This window comes from Phalangium opilio, unplaced genomic scaffold (assembly GCF_054372755.1).
Source record: "Phalangium opilio isolate 3A_F unplaced genomic scaffold, DU_Popi_V2 ptg000352l_1, whole genome shotgun sequence".
Classification (NCBI taxonomy): Eukaryota; Metazoa; Arthropoda; class Arachnida; order Opiliones; family Phalangiidae; genus Phalangium; species Phalangium opilio.
The window spans coordinates 1,741,220-1,761,883 of NW_028324228.1; the positions used below are offsets into that span (position 1 = coordinate 1,741,220).

Consider the following 20,664-nt stretch of genomic DNA (forward strand, 5'->3'; position numbering starts at 1 on the left):
TAACGTTAATACATTTAATGCATTTTTCAAAATTTCTGCCAGGTTTTGGTACAGGGAAAAAACTCTATCTTTGTGGCATCTAGAGTCACTATTGCAGTTTTGAAAGCAACAATACTTCATTCTTCCACGAAACTATATACTACTTAATCATTAAAACTAAATACTACTTATCATTAAAACTAAATACTACTTATCATTAAAACTAAATACTACTTATCATTAAAACTAAATACTACTTATCATTAAAACTAAATACTACTTATCATTAAAACTAAATACTACTTATCATTAAAACTAAATACTACTTAATCATTAAAACTTAATGAATCGAAATGAAACGAACAGAAGACATCCAAACACTGAACTTACTGAAGAGTGAAGCAGACGGACGGTTAGAATTCAAATTTTTTTTCTCAGGGTCATAGAGAAGGGGCGGGGGGGAGTAGGGGACTCAAGAAATATGATTTGATTTTCGTCCACTAGGCAGCAGTTAAAGCGTATGCCCACTTTTTCACACTGCCACGCATGGGTGTAAGACTTCTGTACTATTGGCAAGCTATTTTCCCCTCCCGGAACGAGTTCCATCCTCCTAGGTTTCTCGGGAATGATCCTGTTCTGGATTTTTTAAATTATCTTCAAGAATACCACAATTCTCCCAAAATAACGGTTATAGCCCATAATGCGAAGGGATACGATTTACAATTTCTGTACAAAGCCATGTTAGCCATCAAAGCGTGGCGCCCTCAAGTGATAATGACAGGAACGAAGATTATGCAAATTCGATATGAGAATTTGACATTTATAGATAGTTTAAATTTCATCCCATCCCCCTTATCTAGCTTTGTTTCCACTTTTGGCTTAGACCCTAGTTTAATTAAGGGACATTTCCCGCACTTGCTCTTCAACTTTGTTCCCGAACACGTGTTTGATCCAAAAGATCCTATGCGTACAAATTATGTCTTGAGGGAAAGCATGCCTCTTTTAGAATCTTACGCGCCAGACAGGCTAACCGAAAAACAACGTTCGGTTTTAATTTCATGGTACAACGAACAAGTTGAAGCCAAAAAAGGTTTCAACTATGTTGAAGAGTTGATACATTATTGCCGTTTGGACGTTAGGATTTTAAGAGAGGGGTGCTTAAAGTACAGGGAGATTTTTGAGAAGATTGCGGACGTTAACCCTTTTAACACTGCCGTGACAATTGCCGGGCTTTGCAACGCCGTTTTCAGGAAGGACCACCTAGCGCCAAATTCAATTGTAATTGTTCCACCTCACGGCTATAGAATGAAAGACCCTCAATCTAAAGTAGCCATCGAGTGGTTGAGGTGGGAAGCCCATGAGCGCGGGGTCGTTATTAAGTCGGCTTTTAACGGTTCAGAATCTAAAATTTTGAACATTAAAGTCGACGGGCTTCTAGTAGACGAGCTTGGCGCAGATCAAAAGGTCGTCTACCAATTCCAAGGTTGTTTTTGGCACGGGTGTAGAGCCTGTTTCCCGGTAAACAGAGACCTGGTTTTGCACGGTGACGTCACCCAAACTTTGCACTCCCGCTATACTGATACTTTGAACTGTAATAAGAGGCTTAGGGAGCTGGGGTATAAGGTAATCGAAATGTGGGAATGCGTATTCCACAAATTGAGGGAGCAAAAGCCCGAAATTAACACCTTTCTCTCTTCCATTCATGTCCAAATCGATGCGTGGGAACCACTCAATCCCCGTAACGCATTTTTCGGGGGACGTACTTCCGCTCTATATCTTCATCACAAGGTTAAGCCGGGAGAGGAGATTCGATATGTCGACGTCACTAGTCTGTATCCATGGTGTAACAAATACGGCAAACTACCATACGGCCACCCTACGATCTTGACAGACAACTTCCCACCCATTAACGAGATTGAAGGTTTTATTAAACTGGATATCCAGCCCCCTCGTAACCTCTTCCACCCAGTTTTACCCCAAAAAATCGGGGGAAATTGTGCTTTGCCCTGTGTCAGCTGTGCGCTGAAAACAAATATCAGGGGGATTGCACACATTCCGACGAGGAAAGAGTTATTAGGGGGACGTTTGTGGCGGACGAAGTCCATTTAGCAGTTAGAAAGGGATACGTGGTTGTTAAAATCCACGAAGCCTGGTCGTACAAAATATCTCAGTACGACCCCTTAACAAAAAGTGGCGGGCTTTTTAACAATTACGTCAACTGCTTTCTGAAGCTAAAACAGGAAAGTAGCGGCTGGCCTTCTGACGTAGTAACCCAAGCGCAGAAAGACCAATACGTAGCCGAGTACTACGAAAAGGAAGGGGTAAAACTTGATCCTAGCTGTATCGAGAAGAACGCTGGCAAGCGTACCATCGCCAAACTGTGTTTGAATTCGTTTTGGGGCAAATTTGGTGAAAGGACTCGGCTTGACACGGTTGAAGTCTTTGATGATCCACAGAAGTTCTTTAACTTGTTCTATGACCCAGCAATTGAGGTCAAGACGTTGATACCAGTTAGCGACGACATTTGCGTTGCTAAGTGGCGTTATATCAACGAGATTGACCCAATTAATAAAAATGTCAGTGTTCCGATCGCAGCGTACACCACGGCCATGGCTCGGATTAAGCTTTATTCCTACCTCGAACGCTTGGGTGAGTCTGTTTTATATACAGACACTGATTCGATACTGTACGTTTACACACCAGGGGGCGTCGAAATCGAAACTGGGAATTTCCTAGGTGAAATGACCAATGAGCTTGAAAAGTACGGACCCGCGGCCTACATCGAAGAATATGCGAGTGGTGGATGTAAGAACTACGCATACCGAGTTGTGAACCCTGATACCGGATCGACAGCCGTCGAGATGAAGGTTAAGGGGTTCCGACTTAACCATACCACCAGAGATTTGGTTAACATGGATCGGTTAATGGGGCTTATAGGCATTTACGAACCGCCGGCGGAACCAATCCAAGTACCAATCCCCAAGCAAATACGCCGAAAGGCTGATCACACTGTAATAAGTGTCGACCAATCCAAGGTTTATAGAACTGTGGTGGATAAGGTTAGGTTAATTGAAGATTTCCGCACGCTACCTTACGGTTACCGAGTTTGAGCACATTCGACAGTATATATTTCTGTGAGGGGTCTCTTCTTTTTTTATTTATTTATTTATTTATTTATTTATTTATTTATTTATTTATTTATTTATTTATTTATTTATCTAGTCAGTCCCGGTGATATTTATTTATTTATATATTTATCTAGTCAACATGTATTTAGTCGTTATAAAGTCTAGCCATATTGTTTTTGATCAATATTGTCAATTAGTCATTTTCGTCTCGGTTAAATGTCCTGTGATTAACTAATTTTTTCGTCAATGCTTCCTTAAATACCCCATGTATTTTCGAAATTGCAATTGTTCATTTTACGTGTCGATCTCATCTATATATATATATATATATATATATATATATATATACAAACACTTTACAATCTTTATCTCATTCGTTCGTTGAAAGTCAAAGTGTAAGTTCATGTATCCTTTCTACCATCCTTTTAACATGGTGATAGCAGGCGCGTCTCAAAGCGGGAAAACTCAATTAGTTTTAAAAATATTAGAGAACAGGGAAGTCATGTTTTCCCCTAATATAAGCGAAATACATTGGTTCTACGGTGAATGGCAACCTTTTTTCGAAAGTTTGAGAAAATTTGTGGTTTTCAAACAAGGTATGCCAGATTTATCAGAATATACCGGCGGTAAGCCTTGCCTTTTAATCATCGATGACTTGATGACCGAGAACAAAGGAGAAGTTGGGTCTCTTTTTACCAAGGGAACGCATCATCGCAACTTGAGCGTGATTTATATCGTCCAAAACGTATTCCATCGATCCAAAGACTCTAGAGATATTTCTTTGAACGCTCATTATCTTATACTTATGAAATCTCCTAGAGACAAACTGCAAAGTTCAATAATAGCTAGACAAATGTTTGCCGATAAATGGCGTTTCGCTGTCGACGCCTACCGTGACGCTACTAGTTTACCTTTCGGATATTTATTATTCGATCTACACCAAAGATGCCCCGAGAATCATAGACTTAGGACAGGAATATTTCCCGACAACCCTTGCGAAGTTTACATCCCCAAATAATTATAATAGTAGATGGGTGTTTAGCCATCTCTTCATTTAGTCACTATGCCTTATGCCGTTCGGTCACAAAGAAATTTGCTCTCCGTTATTGCCAAATCCCCTCGAAAACAACGTAGAATCATTTTACGTAACGCCAAGAAGCCCTTAATTGACGCAATCGCAGAGTGTGTTGAAAATACTTTACACGGTAACGTTAAATTAAATAAAAGTCAAAAAGCTAGATTAGCTAGGCATTCCGCAAAACTTAGAAAAATTGCTAATAAGAGAATATCTTGGAAAACAAAACGTGACATATATCTTGGAAAACAAAACGTGATATATTAGTTCAGGAAGGTGGTAGTTTCTTTTCTTTCCTTTTCCCTCTCGTTTCCCCTATTATCGGCGCCATAACAGGAGGTAGTCAGTAAAATATGCAGTACGCTTTGAAAATGCTCCTTGTCCCTAGCTCTACCTTTAAAAGCGACCCGTTCCCACACCCCCAACAACAAGTAGTTTCGGAATTGGACAATGAGATGAATGTTATTTTAGCTCGTAAAGATTTAGACGAAGCTTCAAAATGGCGCTTAACGAACAGACTGTACAGAGATATAATAATTTACATAATATCGCTAGGCAACCTATACCCACGGTCCCCCAACCAACATCCAACTATTTTAACTTGGCTAGGTTAGACGATATCCCCCTTAAATATATAGGGCATGTACATAGTATCGTTGATCAGATTTCAACTAACCCTGAAAAGCTTAGGTGGACAGATAGTGGGGAAGTTATAGTTAATGATTCATTAATACCCGGCTCGAACATTAGAGATATTGCTTTAGAATTTGTCAAGCCTTCCTCTAACAAAGACCCAAAACCTAGAGGTTTTTACGCATTTACAAAGCTACTTTCTAGTTTTTCCCCTCTAGCTTCGTATACAATACCCCAACAAATTAAAATCAAAAGAACTAGAGCTCCCAAAGTTAGTGTCAAGGTAGCAGCTAAAAAACTTAAATCTGAGAATAGTCTTGAGGCAGCAGCTAAAAATTTAAATCTGAGAATAGTCTTGAGGCAGCAGCTAAAAAACTTAAATCTGAGAATAGTCTTGAGGCAGCAGCTAAAAAACTTAAATCTGAGAATAGTCTTAAGACAGCAGCTAAAAAGCTTAAAACTGAGTCTCCGAAATGGGCAGCGTACGTAAAATCTCCAAAATTTTAGAAGGTATCTACTTTAACCCTTCCCACCCCGCCAGTTTTGGGGGTGCTGAAAAATTATATTTAGCAGTAAAATTAAAGGGGATTAGTAAGAAACAAGTACTAGATTGGTTAAAGGGAAAAGACGCGTACACTTTACATAAGAGAGTTTTTAGAAAGTTTAAAAGAAACAAGGTGGTTGTAACTAACATAGGGGATCAATATCAGGCGGATTTGAACGACATGCGTTCTTTGAGTCAGTACAACGACGGGTACAAATACATATTAACCGTAATAGATTGCTTTAGCAGAAGAGCTTGGGCCGTACCTTTAAAATCAAAAAGCGGTGTTGAAACGGTTGAGGCTTTTAAGTCTGTCTTTAGAGAAAGGGTTCCTAGGAAGCTACAGACGGATAAAGGTACCGAATTTAGAAATTCCCATTTACAAGGATACTTGAAGGAGAAAGGGGTTATATTTTTTACAACTGAGAATGACGATATAAAAGCGTGTCTGGTAGAAAGATTAAATCAAACTTTAAAGTCACGCATGTACAGGTATTTTACAGAAAAGAATACCAATAGATATATAGATGTTTTAGATGACCTGGTAAATGCTTACAATAACTCGGTGCATTCCGCGTTAAAAATGACTCCTTTGGAAGTTACTGGCACCAATGTCCTTCAGGTTTTTAAAAATGTTTACGGAAAGTACTTTAGCGAAAAGAAAGTTTACGGGAGAAAATTAAAGGTGGGCGAATACGTCCGAGTAAGTAGGAATAAGATGATTTTTGAAAAAGGGTACGAACGAACTTACACAATAGAGGTTTTTAAAATAGTGGGAAAAATTGACAGACGCCCTCCGGTATTCAAACTAGAAGATTTAAACGGGGAACCAATAAAGGGGGTGTTTTACGGGATGGAACTTCAGTCGGTAGCTAGACCCGAGACGTACAAGATCGAGAAAGTAATTCGTAAGCGGACTAGGAGAGGACAAAAGGAGCTCTTTGTAAAGTGGCTAGGCTATCCCCCTTCTATGAATTCTTGGATTCCGGCTAAAGATGCAGTCTCCCTTTTACCTAACGCTACCGAGCAACGCTAGCATGAAAATTTATGACAACAACAAGACCTCCTCTTACACTACCAAGTTGGCCCAGGCTATAGAGCTGATCGGGGATGACTGGGAGGTTGCTCTTGTAGAAGTTTTGTACCCAATGTCCTTTTTTAACATACCCAGTGAGGAAGGTCACGTGCAGGTGGTCTCGCATGAAAATAAAAAAGGTCGGGACGGAAAATCACAGCCTATTGTTAAAGTCGAGGCCTTTATAGTTCCCGGGGGTTATTACAAATCATTAGAAGCCCTCCTTAAACAAATAGCTTCCGGATTAAGCGGCTTTCAATACGGTTCAAAGTTTAAATTTGATTCGGATCCCCTCTCTGATTACATTTCTTAAACTATTCAACCTAACGGTATCTTGGCTCTTTCTCCCACTTTGAAAAGGATATTAGGATTTAAAACCCCAAAAGGCCAAAGTACGTCTTTCTCTTGCCCTTCAGATAAAACCAGCCAATCGTATAGAAGCTCTGTTCCCGCTAATTTAAATTATTATATTCCCGACCAATTGTTTATTTATTCCGATATAGTAGCTAATGAATTTATAGGCGATAGGGTAGCCCCACTACTTCGTATAGTAGGCGTAGACAGCGAAAAACCTTACGGTTCGACTATAACTAAATCATTTAACTCTCCTCATTACGTTAAAGTTGCTAAACGTTACTTTGATACTATAGACATTGATATAAGGAATAGTTTAGGCCAAGCCGCGTCATTCGAGTTTGGAACGTCGACCTGTAAACTACACTTTAGACCATGCCAAAACCCCAAACATTAGAGTCTCGTTGCGAGTATAGGAGGTATTATTTAGATCAGGTAGGGGGTGGAGGGGTGTCAAAAGTATTTGTCGGGACCCCCCACCAAAAAGGTCACGGTATAGGGAGCGCCCTGAAAGGGTTATTTAGATGGGCACGCCCCTTATTAATTAGAGGTGCAAAGTATCTGGCACCTAGAGCCATTAGTACGGGACAAAAGATTCTTGGTGACGTAATGCAAGGTCAGAATGTGAAAAGTGCCGCGAAAAAGAGATTGCAGGAAACTTATGAGAACATGACTGCTGCACAGCAAGGTTCAGGATTAAAGATAAAGAGACGCAAAGTTAAACGCCTATCAGTTTAACACCGTCATTCAAAGCAGACGCCACGCGATATATTTAGCTCCTGAAAAAAATCATGTTTTCTCTCCAAGCTCTTAAGAGTGAATTGGACATTTTTGCCCCTGTGCCGATTCAAACTAGTGTCGAACATGCTCAAGGTGTATGGGCCAAACCCTTGGCGGCCATTGGTGATAGCTCTACCCTCGAATACCTCATCTCGGGCAATGGAGATAGCTACATCGATGTAGCCCACACCATGCATTACAACAAAGTCAAAATCACCAACGAAGATGGAAGTGATCTTCCTGATGCCGCCGTGGTAGCTCTGGTGAACAACGCTGGCCATGCATTGTGGAGAACTTGCGATGTTTTCTTGAACAATACCCGAGTTTCTTCAGCCGCTCAAAACTACGCCTTCACGTCTTTTATCGAAACTGTCTCAAATTACGGACCCGCGGCCAAAAAATCTCACCTTATGATGGCCGGATGGGAAAAGGACGAAGCCGGAAAGTTTGACGACTTTTCAAATAAAGGTTTCGTCGCCCGAATGGCTAAAACTGCTAAATCGGCCGTGATTGAATTTTTTACACCCGTGTTTAGTGACGTGTTTAATATTCCCGAATATCTCTTAAACGGGGTGGACCTTAAAGTCGTGTTTACTCGCAACAAGGACGAGTTTGCCTAAATGTGCCAAGAAACAGCCACTCTCAAAAACTGTAAAGTCAAGATACTAGACGCTGCACTCGCGGTACGTAAAGTTAAACTCAGTCCTAAAATATTGTTAGCGCATGAAGCAGCGCTTAATAACGGTACTGCCAAATATAATTTTACGCGCACCGAACTTAAAACTAAAACTATCTCTACCGGAAGTAGCACCGAGAGTTTTAACAATATATATCTAGGCCCTCAGCCTAATCGCGTCATTATTGGATTAGTATCCAACGCGGCGTTCAAGGGCAGTTACACTCTGAATCCCTTTAACTTTAAAACTTGGGATTTAAATTTTTTGTCTCTGTACCTCGATAACGAACAAATACCTTCGAAACCGTTGACTCCTGATTTCGGTAAAAACTTGTATATACAAGCTTATCAAACATTGTTCGCGGGCACGGGTATGCATTATAAAGACGACGGTAACGATATTACTCCCAACGAGTTTGCCAACGGGTTAACTCTCTACGCTTTTGATCTGACACCGGACCTATCTGCTAGCGAAACAAACCACTGGAATCCCGTTAAACAAGGACAATTAAGATTGGACATGGGATTCGCTAAACCTTTGCCCGAAGCCGCAGTCTGCATTGTATACGCCGAATTTCAAAGCATGATTCAAATCGATAAAAATAGAAAAGTAATTGTAGATTATTAAAATGTCAGCAACCACCACCGTAGACTTGATTCTCGCTTTATCAGATACGCCCAACTTTTTGGGTGTTTTCGCGTCAAATAGGTTACCTAAGGTTACCAGATATCCCGCATCGTTAATTATAAATTTAGATCACCACTATGAAAAGGGGTCTCACTGGGTATCGGTCTTCATAGACGGAGCTCGTGTAGGGTATTATTTCGATAGCTACGGTTTGCCACCATTTCTGCCTAGTATAAGAAGATTTTTATCTTTAAACTCCAGAAAATGGACTTTTGGTAAGCGACAACTTCAGAGGCTAGAAAGTAGCGTATGTGGGCAGTATAGCGCCCTCTATCTTATTCATAGAAGTAAGAAGAAAAGTACGAAAGCTTTCCTAAAAGCTTTTACCGCAAATCGAAAAATTAACGATATGAAAATTGCTAAACAGTATCAAAATCATATACGGCGACTAAAAAAGTGTAAAAGGAGCTTATTAACAAACCGTGTGGTTGCCTGGTGGTAATGCGTCCAGCTCTGTGTTGTTTCAACAACACTTGAGTTTCCATTCCAGGGTTCGACTTCCTACCAACGGCGCTTTATTAGTCCGGTATAGAAAAAAACATCTTCAGATACGGCTTGAATCAAGTTTAAGGAGGAGGTTTTTTTAATATTTAACTAACTTATTATTATACAAAAACGAGTTTTGCTTCGCAGTCCTTAAAAAACTGCATTTATACACAATCCGCGGCACTTTTTCAAACCCACAAAGGGCCAGAAATTGGAAATTATTTTATGTATTGCAATTTGAAATTAAGTTTAATCGATATGAGAAATTTGGTTTTAATTGCGTAGTTCAAACATTTGTTATGATTAGAAATTTTACAACAAAAACGGGTATAAATGCGGCGTTTCGAGATAAAGGGAGCTTAGATTTTCACGTATGAAATTATATAGAATCTGTTCACCTAAAAACTTATCCCTGTCAAATAATTAAAGCGAAAAAATAGAAAATGAGCTTTTAACATTTTAGTTTTTCAAGGTGGAAGAGATAAGAACACTTATTTCGAGTAAAATGTCGCTTTACTACTCCTGCTTTACTACTCCTAAAATGAGGTCCCTCATTCTGATTTGTGGTTTTAAAGGCAGTGTCGTATTTCAGACATTTATCATACATTCAGAAAAGGTGTTCATATGTGTGTTGTTACATCTTGTTCAGTGGAAGAAGAACGACAATAGGTACGATGCCAGAAAAGGCTGAATAGCCCAGTTCTTGATACATGAAGGCGAAGCACAGTACTGTTTGTACCGGGACCGACCACAAGAGGCCCAGTTGTGGCGACAAAATTTGGAATCTGTTCGTGTCGACGTACATCGTGTTCAGTATTTCGCCCATTGTCAAGTCACGTCGATCGCTGCTCGTCAAGCGAAATGTCTGTTGAAAGAATCTCATTAATGAAATATAGTGTCCCACTATCACGATAAGACTAACTTACTTTTTTGTACAGAACGTGCATGGTGGCCGATTTGAGTCTCAGTCCTAGTTTGGTGTGGAAAATGGCGCTGCCTTCTTGCAACAAAGATTGCGCGAGACAGCCCAGACCGTAAAGGCAAACGTAGAAAATCCCCTTCCACAAAGGATCTTCGCTCGTTGAGTAATCAATAATGGATCTGAAAACAAAAGTGAGTAAACTGGTTAACTCGGTTCCAAAGGTTACTTAATTCTTTGAAGAGTGGACAACCACTCGCTATTTCACCCTCTATTAGAATCATTTGCAAAGAATATTCAGTGGAATAAAAACATTCAGCTTAACATAACTGACCCACAGAAACATAAAATGTGTTTGCTCATATGTTTGAACCTTTCTGTACTCTTCAGTACGAGCAAAGAACAAACTGCAGCAACAAAGGAATCAAATTTCAAGCTTTAAGTGAAAACTGTACGATCTCGTTCTTATTATTTGAATTTGATTTCACATAAATAATCACTTATGTTATACGTTTCTATATGGCAAAAAATGTGACATTGTTTACCCAGTCAAAAGGGCGGGATATACAGACACTACGTCACACAGAACTTGAAAGACCATTCCAGCGATTAAGCAAGGCCCGATTGTACTCAACAAGGGGAAAGCGATGGATTTGCTTCGATATTTAGTTTTGTTGCGTTCTTCCGAAAATCTTTTCATATCCATTTCATCGCTAACACTATTTGTCTTATCTTGGGTCTTCCAATGTTTTTCGAAAAGGCGCGAGACAGTCAACGCTCGCTCGGCGTCATTCAAGTCGTACACATCCGATGGCTCCAGGTTTTTCTTCCAACCTTTCCACAGGACGCTACAATTCATTTGAAAGAAAAATAATTAAAGTGCAATGAGCTGCGCTGAAATAACTCCAAATAAGTGCAATATGAACAATTGAATGGCACTAGATTTACCTGGTAAGCCATGAATGAACCATGCGTGCACAAAACGATGCGTCATCTTCCCTTGATTCCTTAATGTTTTAAAATAATCACCATTTTAATATAAAAATTAGATTTAGACACTAAAACCTTACAAAGCGCTAAATCGAGAACGACATGCGGGAAGAGCTACAGTGTCGAACTTATATTACATTAACAAACAATTGTGTGTAGTATTACCATTTTGACTTCGATTTCGTACTTATGTTTTTTGTAGTGCATAGAGGCGTCACTCATTGTGTGTAATACGAGGGTAACTACTACTAAAGAGTAAATTACCCACTCAATTACCAGCCCGAAATAGTCATCTTTGTCGTTCTGAAACATTTCACGTCTTTATTATTCAACAGTAATATAATTAAGACGTAAAAAAATTCAATTACTTGTGAGTAGTATTTCATGATGGTGGATCTCAGTGTGATAGTTTGCGTTAGTGTTAAGACAAACCAAAAGCATGTCAGGATTCCGGACAAGACCGTACCACCCCCTCTGCCGTAAATTAGGAGGAATAATGCCCAGATCTGCAACACGCTTCTTGAATTTAAATCATCGAAATGTTAATACGGTTTTCTTCATTTTGCCTTACGTAAGTTCCAAATTGAAGGACGACCGCTAAATTGTCAACGACTTGAAAATCGCCGTAGTATATTTGATTTCCAAATTTCAAGACGCAAATTGCGGCCAGTAACAAAACCGTGAACTAAAATACAAATCAATTACTTGTACCTACTTTTTAGGATTTTTTTCAGACTTTCTCCTTTAAAATAATTCATAAGAGGAGGAATAATCAGTGCATCTTGTACAGCGCTTTTTGTGCCGTATAACGATGATCCATGCTCAAAAGGAACTTACACTTTTCGTAATCGAAAGATGAGAACAATGGACGCTTCGCCACACCGACTTGGCGATCAACGCGATTTCCAAAGGAAGGAACAACCAGAGTATCGCGCACGGCACCCAGACCAGGATGGTCTTTTGAAAACAAGGAGTGAAGTCAGGATTATCAGTGTACCATGTCAAATTAGCGTCCTATTAAAAAATAATTACAGACTTGTTAACATATTTAATTGCTTCGATACTAGTTTGTTATATTTATTGTTCTAAGGGAGCTGTAGCTCTCAAAGATGAGACTTCATACTGCATCTTATGTATAATGATTTTTTCTTTATTTTAACTTATTACTTTAAGACCAAAATCATTGATATACTCAGAGATTGCTACCGCTATATCATTATTATTACTGCGCTTAGTTTGGTGGACCTGACACTTAAAAAGAAAAACATACCCAAAATGGAGATTCACAAAAATTATCCAAAATGAAGGAACTCATTTTAAGATTATTAACACTGAAATATTTGCTAAAATAAAATAATTTGAGCAATTTATTTAACAGCCAGTCGATGATATGTTATCGGGCCGCTAACTAATCCTTTTGATGTTTTCCTATATAAACCGTAACGTTCATGGCATAAAACAGTACATTAAAAGACCTTGATCAAGTCTCACTCGCAAAACACAAGTGGCTTTCAGAACGAATTCGTCTACATTGGAGCTGAATAACAAATAGCCAGACTTCATGAGATAAAAACGTTCTTTTAAGAACTGTACATTTGTCCTTATTCCTAGGGAAGATATTGTATGATAATCTTTGGATAGTTAATTAAAAACTGTATTTGTAGAACATAAAGAGTAAATTTTATTTTAATAATTCATCTTTGTAAAGATAGTGGAATCCTTGAATGAATAGAAGAATTCGTTTCAATTTGACGAAAGATACGATAGCTATAAATCTCAAATTACAAAGGAGATTAAGGCCAAGTTAAGGCCGTGAAGAGTATATAGCTCTACTAAAACCAAATCTAAGACGGAGGACCTCAAGGGCACATAATCAGTCCTGAATTTAGCAACTGGACTTATCAGAGGTGACTTAATTATTCACTTATGAAAAAAATAAGCTTAATTAAATGAGACGAAGTAATGAAAAGCACAAAAATCTACAACGCATTAGACGTAGTGTTAAATCACGATAAGCGAGTGCCTGCAAAATGAAACTTTCAAAGTTTTCATTTATAATTTGTTTCCATTAAAAAAAATTTATTATTATTATTTGTGCTGAAAAGTTTAACAATTTGCGTTGAGCAATTACCGATCCAAGGATTATAATTAATGTAATGTGTAATGTAAAGTACACCAAGTAACGTTGCTGTATTAGTAATGAAGTAAATTATAAAGGTAGTCCGTCAAATTTGTAACGAACAATATATAAAATTAAACGTAAAGCAAAGCTGCTTAATTTAAAGGATTTAGATTATGTTGGCATCTTTGGCCAAATCGTAGAACTTTGATTGTTCATTCCTCAGGAGAGCATCTGGCGAGTCGAATTCCACAATTCGGCCCTGATCGAGGACCATTACCTATGAAGATTTCAGTGACAACAAATTAGCCAATCAATTTAAGCCGGTTTTTTAGGTAGTTAAACTAACTTGTCGTAGTCCAAGATGGATTTTATTCTGCGCGCGATGGTGATGATGGAAGAGTTGGTGAATTCCCTCTTGATGGTCTCTTGAATGAGATCGTCGGTATCCATGTCGACCGAGGCCGTCGCTTCGTCCAAGATCAGGATCTTGGTGTTACTCAACAAGGCACGAGCCAAGCAGACCAAGTTGTTGTTGTTCTTCATGACTGGTACAATGGGTGCTGCGTACTCTGAGAATAGGATTGGTGATATGATGTTAGCTTTTTCCAGTCTTATCAATTCGGCATCGACCTTATCCTTCAGAGCGTAGGGAACTGAACGTGGTTTGAAAAATCGTGGTACTGCGTTGGGTTTGACATAAAGATGAATCTTGACATCTTTGAGGCAACCAACAGCGTCATCGAACAGTTTCTCGTGTTTGTCTAGTATTTGAAGAAGCTTGGAATTTTGTTCTCGTGAACGGCAGTCCTGTATAGAGTTGACTGATCCCGTCTTTCTCGTGATAATGTTAAACTCCGAGAATATCCAATTGCGACCGCATAAGTCAGGTCTTGATTCATCAGATACCACCATTAGAGGTAACTCTAGTGTTTTTCCTCCTGACTGGACCTTCAATTTGACTTCTCCTTCGATGCTTACTGAATGACCTGACCACGAGTATAAGCGACGAGGAACAGCGACGAAGACAGCGGAGCCTCTACGAGAAATGAGGCGAATGATGTAGGAGAGCTCGTCGAATCTAATATTCGAAGTTTCGCTTTAATTACGCAAAACGTGCTCCTTACTTCACATTATAAACTTCTGCCGTACAATTCTAAATTTACAAGTGTTATTCTCGAAGTTTTCTATACAACCCCTTCCCTTTTGTGTAACCCGTTTGTATAAATCGAAAAACATCTATCTACGTAAATAGCCATCCCTTTATAATCCCTTTCAACCTCTGACCTTTTACAAGCACACGTGCAAAACCAAGTTCAAACACCTTAACTTGTATTAACCTCTGACCTCGCCTAAAAGTATGAAAACTCGCCTCTCCCACTATTTCGACAGCAGAACTCTTTGGTCACTCAACCATCTTCTCGCTCTATGTTAACCTCGCTAAATGGTTAACCCCTCTCGCTTGTTAACCTCGCTACAAGGTTAATCGCCCTCTCGCTTTCGCTGGCTATACTCAGCGCTAGGACGTAACGCTTAAACGGTCCTAGCCGGGTTTTAGACCTCCGAACAACGACCCTCGCGTCGAACTTTAAACTTAGTATTTTTTAACGTATTACTTGAACTTAAACTGTTTTATTTTTTAACATAGTCACTTTTTTGCAAAAAACTCAGTTTTTTATTATTTACATCGTTCCGCTTATTATCGCTCAAAAACTCCTAAACGCGTCCACTAATTCACGAACCAGCCTACCACAAAAACCTTTAGATATTTCAGTAACCGCTTCCACATTTTGGTGCCGAAACCCGGTATAATTAGTGACGCGTTCGCGACGAACAATAACTTCGCTTTTAATCGCTTAAATTACGCTTCCGTGAAACGAACTCAAACTACGCTTTCGTGAGTAAAAACCTTAAACTAAACATCGCTATTTCGTGAGTAAAATAACTACCGCTTTAATCGCTTTTATTACGCTTTCGCGCACCGAACTTAAACTTCGCCATTTCGTGAGTAACGTAACTACGCTTTAATTACGCTTTCGCGCACCGAACTCAAACTTCGCTATTTCGTGAGTAAAAAGTTTAAAACAATGGATGACTTTACGCGCTTAAAATCCAAACGTACGGCCACCAAGCTATCCGCTTCTCGCGCTAAGAACAATTTAGAAACGGAGTTAGGAAAACCGAATCCCGACTACGCCGCTATCGAAGGATACCTCGCTATCCTAAAGACAAAAGAACTTAACCTCGTTAACATAAATGAGGCACTGGAACCCTTTTTTACCACCGCGCTTGAGATGGAAAAAGAACAACAAACATCGCAGGATTATATCGACGATCTCGTTATAACCCAATCACGAGGACGACACGCTCTTGAGGTCCACGATCAAGCCGCTACCGCTATAGCAACCGCCGCTAGCCTCACCTCGAGCTCCTTGACGAACGGCCCCCTAGTCACCACGCCGACCGGGTCGCAATCACCAGCCGCCAACGGGACGCAGACCCCGTTTACCGGACAAAAATCGCCTACCAGTAACGGCCCCCTAGTCAACACGCTGACCGGGTCGCAAACGCCAGCCGGCAACGGGACGCAGACCCCGTTGACCGCACCTCAATCTCCTTACAGTAACGACTCCCTAGACAACGCGCCGACCGGGTCGCAAACGCCAGCCGACAACGGGGGCGCAGACCCCGTTGACCGGATCTCAATCGCTTATCGCTAGCAGCACGCCCTCGCCACCGACCGGAATTCCAACGTTCACCGGGAACGGAATCTCTAGCCTACCGGGTGCCGGCCAGATGACCGCCGCTCTACCTAGCACCGCTCCAGCCATAAGACCGCCGGAAATAGAAACCCGACCATTCTCTGGACAAATCAAAGACCTCGCTCTATACGCAGTAAGAGAAATCGCAAGCAGGGAACGCGCCTCCGTGTTAACTCGCGCTACCGCTCAAAACTTAGAACGGAGATTCTTCAAACCTGATCGCCGATCCCCCGAAAGACCGTCGCAACCGCCGGACTTCAATCGGTACGATAGCCGAAGGCTAAGGCCTCCTAACCACGCGCTCCAAACCAACCAGATGACACGCGCCCCTCTTGGCGCTGCGTCAAGTCCGGTACTCTTGGCAGCCACCCTACGCCCACACGCGAAAAAACATCTAGAAGTACCCGGAAGCAAAAGCCCTTTCAGAAGACTCTATGTACATCGATGACTTGGCTTCTAACCTATACCGTCACACCGCTTGGCTTCTACGTTTCCCTACCTTCGCTTCAAGGATCAAGACGTACGGGAGAGCCAACTACCAACGACATTCGCCTTGCCGAAATATATTGGGTCCGCACTACCCAAAAGGAACAATTCCCGGAAGAAGTCCAACGCTTCGCCAAGGACTCTAAGGTCCTTATCCTGCATCCACACCTGGATAAATCGCACTTTACTACGCTGAACGTCATCCGCAGCTTCTCGTTCTTAACCACTCATTTAAAGAACTTTAAAAGTGAATAGCTTTAATGAACATTTTAATTATTGAACTCTTAGTTCAATCGGGGGGAGCATGTCGAATCTAATATTCGAAGTTTCGCTTTAATTACGCAAAACGTGCTCCTTACTTCACATTATAAACTTCTACCGTACAATTCTAAATTTACAAGTGTTATTCTCGAAGATTTCTATACAACCCCTTCCCTTTTGTGTAACCCCTTTGTATAAATCGAAAAACATCTCTCTACGTAAATAGCCATCCCTTTATAATCCCTTTCAACCTCTGACCTTTTACAAGCACACGTGCAAAACCAAGTTCAAACACCTTAACTTGTATTATCCTCTGACCTCGCCTAAAAGTATAAAAACTCGCCTCTCCCACTATTTCGACAGCAGAACTCTTTGGTCATTCGCTAAGAAACCATCTTCTCGCTCTATGTTAACCTCGCTAAATGGTTAACCCCCTCTCGCTTGTTAACCTCGCTATAAGGTTAATAGCCCTCTCGCTTTCGCTGGCTATACTCAGCGCTAGGACCAGTAGCGTCGCTAGGGTTTGAAATTTGGTGGGGCTAAATCTGGGCAAACTATTTTAAAGTTATTATAAGAACTTAATATAAACAAGATGGCCCCAGGGCTGGGACTTAATAGTAGCCACATCGTTATCTATTTAACTAGCACATAAATAAAAAGAAAAAAATTCAAAGACCCTAAACAAAAAATCAGAAGTGTCCGACCCCACAGTGGTAGCGTGTCTTACTGCTGCGCCAGCCAGCCGGGTTCAATTCCCGGGTGCGGTGTGAAAATTTTTTTAATTAAAATAAAACCTCTAACTGTGCTCAGCTACCACTATTGGTTCCATTTAAGCTAAAATCAGACGATAACGAAAGCGAAAACCCCGGCCAGTACTACTACGGCTCGGGTCAAACTAAGAGCCTATCGTATAATACGATGTGGCAAAAATTGCATAATGGGTTCTTTGGAAAATGTGTTAGACCTTTAAAACTATCCGTAAATTTGTGTCAACATGAAATTATTCGTATTTTAAAGTTGTACAACCTTTCATTGATAAGGACTATGGAACCGATTATGAAGGATTTTCACTCGTCTTAGGTTTATTTTAGTTTTAGTTAGCTTTTAGTCCACACTATTGGGACTCCCTTCGAAAGAACATGAAACATTTTACTTGTCTGCATCTGTTTTTTTCTTCAAAATTTTACTGTTTGATATTGAAAATTTTTTTGCTACAGAATTTTAGGTTGCTAACAGCAATTTTTTGGTAGGGTTTACGGATTATTTTGGGGGGGCTAATTTTGGAATTTGGGGGGCTATAGCCCCCCCAAAAAAGGCCTAGCGACGCCACTGGCTAGGACTTAACGCTTAAACGGTCCTAGCCGGGTTTTAGACCTCCGAACAACGACCCTCGCGTCGAACTTTAAACTTAGTATTTTTTAACGTATTACTTGAACTTAAACTGTTTTATTTTTTAACATAGTCACTTTTTTGCAATAAACTCAGTTTTTTATTATTTACATCGTTCCGCTTATTATCGCTCAAAAACTCCTAAACGCGTCCACTAATTCACGAACCAGCCTACCACAAAAACCTTTAGATATTTCAGTAACCGCTTCCACAGAGCTCTCCGGTCTGCGCAATATTCGCGCGCCTCTTTTTAGCCACATCGTATGATGAACATCTACGATGTGGGTCTTAGTTTGACCTGGCCTGTTGGTGGTGGTGGTGGTGGTGGGGGCGTCGTGAAAGAGAACTGTCTTAGACAGTGTAAAATTTTTCGGTCGTCATTGAAGAGAGAGTGAATGGGAGAGAATTGGGGTGAGGTGATATATTTCGTTCGTGTATTTTAAAAGGAAGGGAATTATAATTAAGCACAGAGTAATTTCTTTCCCATATACGGCAACGTCATAACCCTTTATCTCTTACCTTAGTGATATCCCCCCTCCCCTTCCCTTCCGGGGGCAAATAGTATTCTCTAGTACAAAGTTGCCCCTAACGTAGGGGATACACAGTTCACTCCCCCTCTCAACCGAAATTACTCTATTGGATTTATTTGTACTAGCAAAGTTAAACATTGACAATTGTGATTTACGTTTGCTCGATATATTTAAAGCGAGAGAGAGGACTATGGTATTGCCTTAATTTGAATGGAAGGTTTAATACTCCCTTTAAAATTCCGGTCACCCGTGGACAATAAGGGTTTCACGCCATCAAGCATCCCGATCCCCGATTTCAAAATTCAAAGAAATGGAGGGGGATTTTTAAGAAGCAAAAGCAAGTAAATACCGACGTTATATGTAGTATGGTGTTTATTATTAGAATTTACGTGTATTTCTCCTCAAATCGAGAAAATGTTTAAAAGAAAGTCCGAGCGGGCAAGAATTCTAGAAGCGCGCTTTAGAAATCTTTTTAGTTTCTTCTTAGCTACAAGGTATCGATGGGATTAATAGTTTTACCTGAGTAGTAGTGGTAGTAGTAGTAGTATTAGTAATTTAGTAACGGGCGTTGCCGCGTTGGCGGTATTTGATTCTCTTTGCCAAGCAGCCATTGAAAAATTATTCCCTCTGACCGGTATATTAGGGGATATTTCACTAGTAGTATATTTATTGTAGTAGGTATAGCGAGAGTACGTTAACGATGTGGCTTAATTATGGGCTAGACCATCTTTTTTGTTATTGGTTACAGCTATAAGCGTTGACGTTTAAAGCTATGTTCACTAAGATTTGAAATTGAACTGGCGCGCGCCAACCGACGCGCGCAGCATTTCACGTACCCATCTTTAGGAAGGGAGGAGAAAACTATAGGGGATTCAAGGATGATGAACCTTTTGGCATCTGATTTTTACAATATTCTAAAAAATGGGAAATGGGTTAACACTTTCGTGTTAAAAGTTTTTGACTAGGCAGAAAAGTTACCTCGCTTTTTGATTTTTAGCCACATCGTATGATGTACATCTAAGATGAGGCTCTTAGTTTGACCTGCCCTGTTGTCATTCTCGTAGTAGTAGTAGTGTAAAATTTTTGGTTCGTCATTGAAGGGACAGTGAATGAAAGAGGATTGTGGTGAGGTGATATTTTTCGTTCATTTTTTACATGGATGGGGATTGTAATAATTGTTTAAGCATTTCACTTAATTGTACAAGTGATGTTAATGATTGTGAATTGTGTTTTACGTTTTCTCGATATATCTAAAGCGAAAGAAACGATTATTGGATTGCCGTAATATAATGGAAGGTGTTAAACTCTCCTTTTAAAATTTCTGTCAACTGTCAATAATAACGATTTCACGCATTTAATCCCGCTCCTCTATTTAAACATTCAAGTAAATCGAGGTTAACTTTAAATGCAAAAGCAAGTATATACTTATGGTATATTTTTTTGAATTGTCTTAAGGTGGTGTTTATCACGATCCCAGAATTTACGTGTATTTCTCCAGAAAGCAAAAATAAATTTAAGAGCAAAAGGAAGTATATAGTATCTTTATATTTAATAAAGTGTATTGCAATTTTAACATAAGTAAATTTATGAACGTAAGGATTACGGCCCAAGTAATTATTTTTTAGGTCAGGGAAACGAACGAATGGCTTAATCACTTGGATTTTCTGTACTTCAATTAAGGTTTAGGTATGCGTTATTGTGGGGATACTCACTTACTTATGCGTTACGATTAATCATTTTTGCACTGTTAAAGGGTGCGCAAGTTTCCTATTTGTGTCGCACTATTTTAA

At 40.0% G+C, this 20,664-nt stretch overlaps 2 protein-coding genes across 2 annotated transcripts; both read right to left on the reverse strand.

The window, feature by feature from the left end:
- Positions 1-10,878: 10,878 nt before the first annotated feature.
- Positions 10,879-11,442, reverse strand: LOC149602808 (putative ATP-binding cassette sub-family C member 13). The gene is made up of 2 exons (XM_089860262.1): positions 11,286-11,442; positions 10,879-11,185 (listed from the first exon to the last, which is right to left on the reverse strand). Exons 1-2 carry the CDS (start codon positions 11,306-11,308, stop codon positions 10,879-10,881), a joined length of 330 nt encoding a protein of 109 aa, XP_089716388.1. The 5' UTR covers positions 11,309-11,442.
- Positions 11,404-12,728, reverse strand: LOC149602809 (multidrug resistance-associated protein 1-like). The gene is made up of 6 exons (XM_089860263.1): positions 12,598-12,728; positions 12,165-12,341; positions 11,899-12,012; positions 11,696-11,833; positions 11,604-11,630; positions 11,404-11,454 (listed from the first exon to the last, which is right to left on the reverse strand). The coding sequence occupies exons 1-6, from the start codon at positions 12,640-12,642 to the stop codon at positions 11,404-11,406; spliced, it is 552 nt and encodes a 183-aa protein (XP_089716389.1). The 5' UTR covers positions 12,643-12,728.
- Between the last annotated feature and the right edge of the window lie 7,936 nt (positions 12,729-20,664).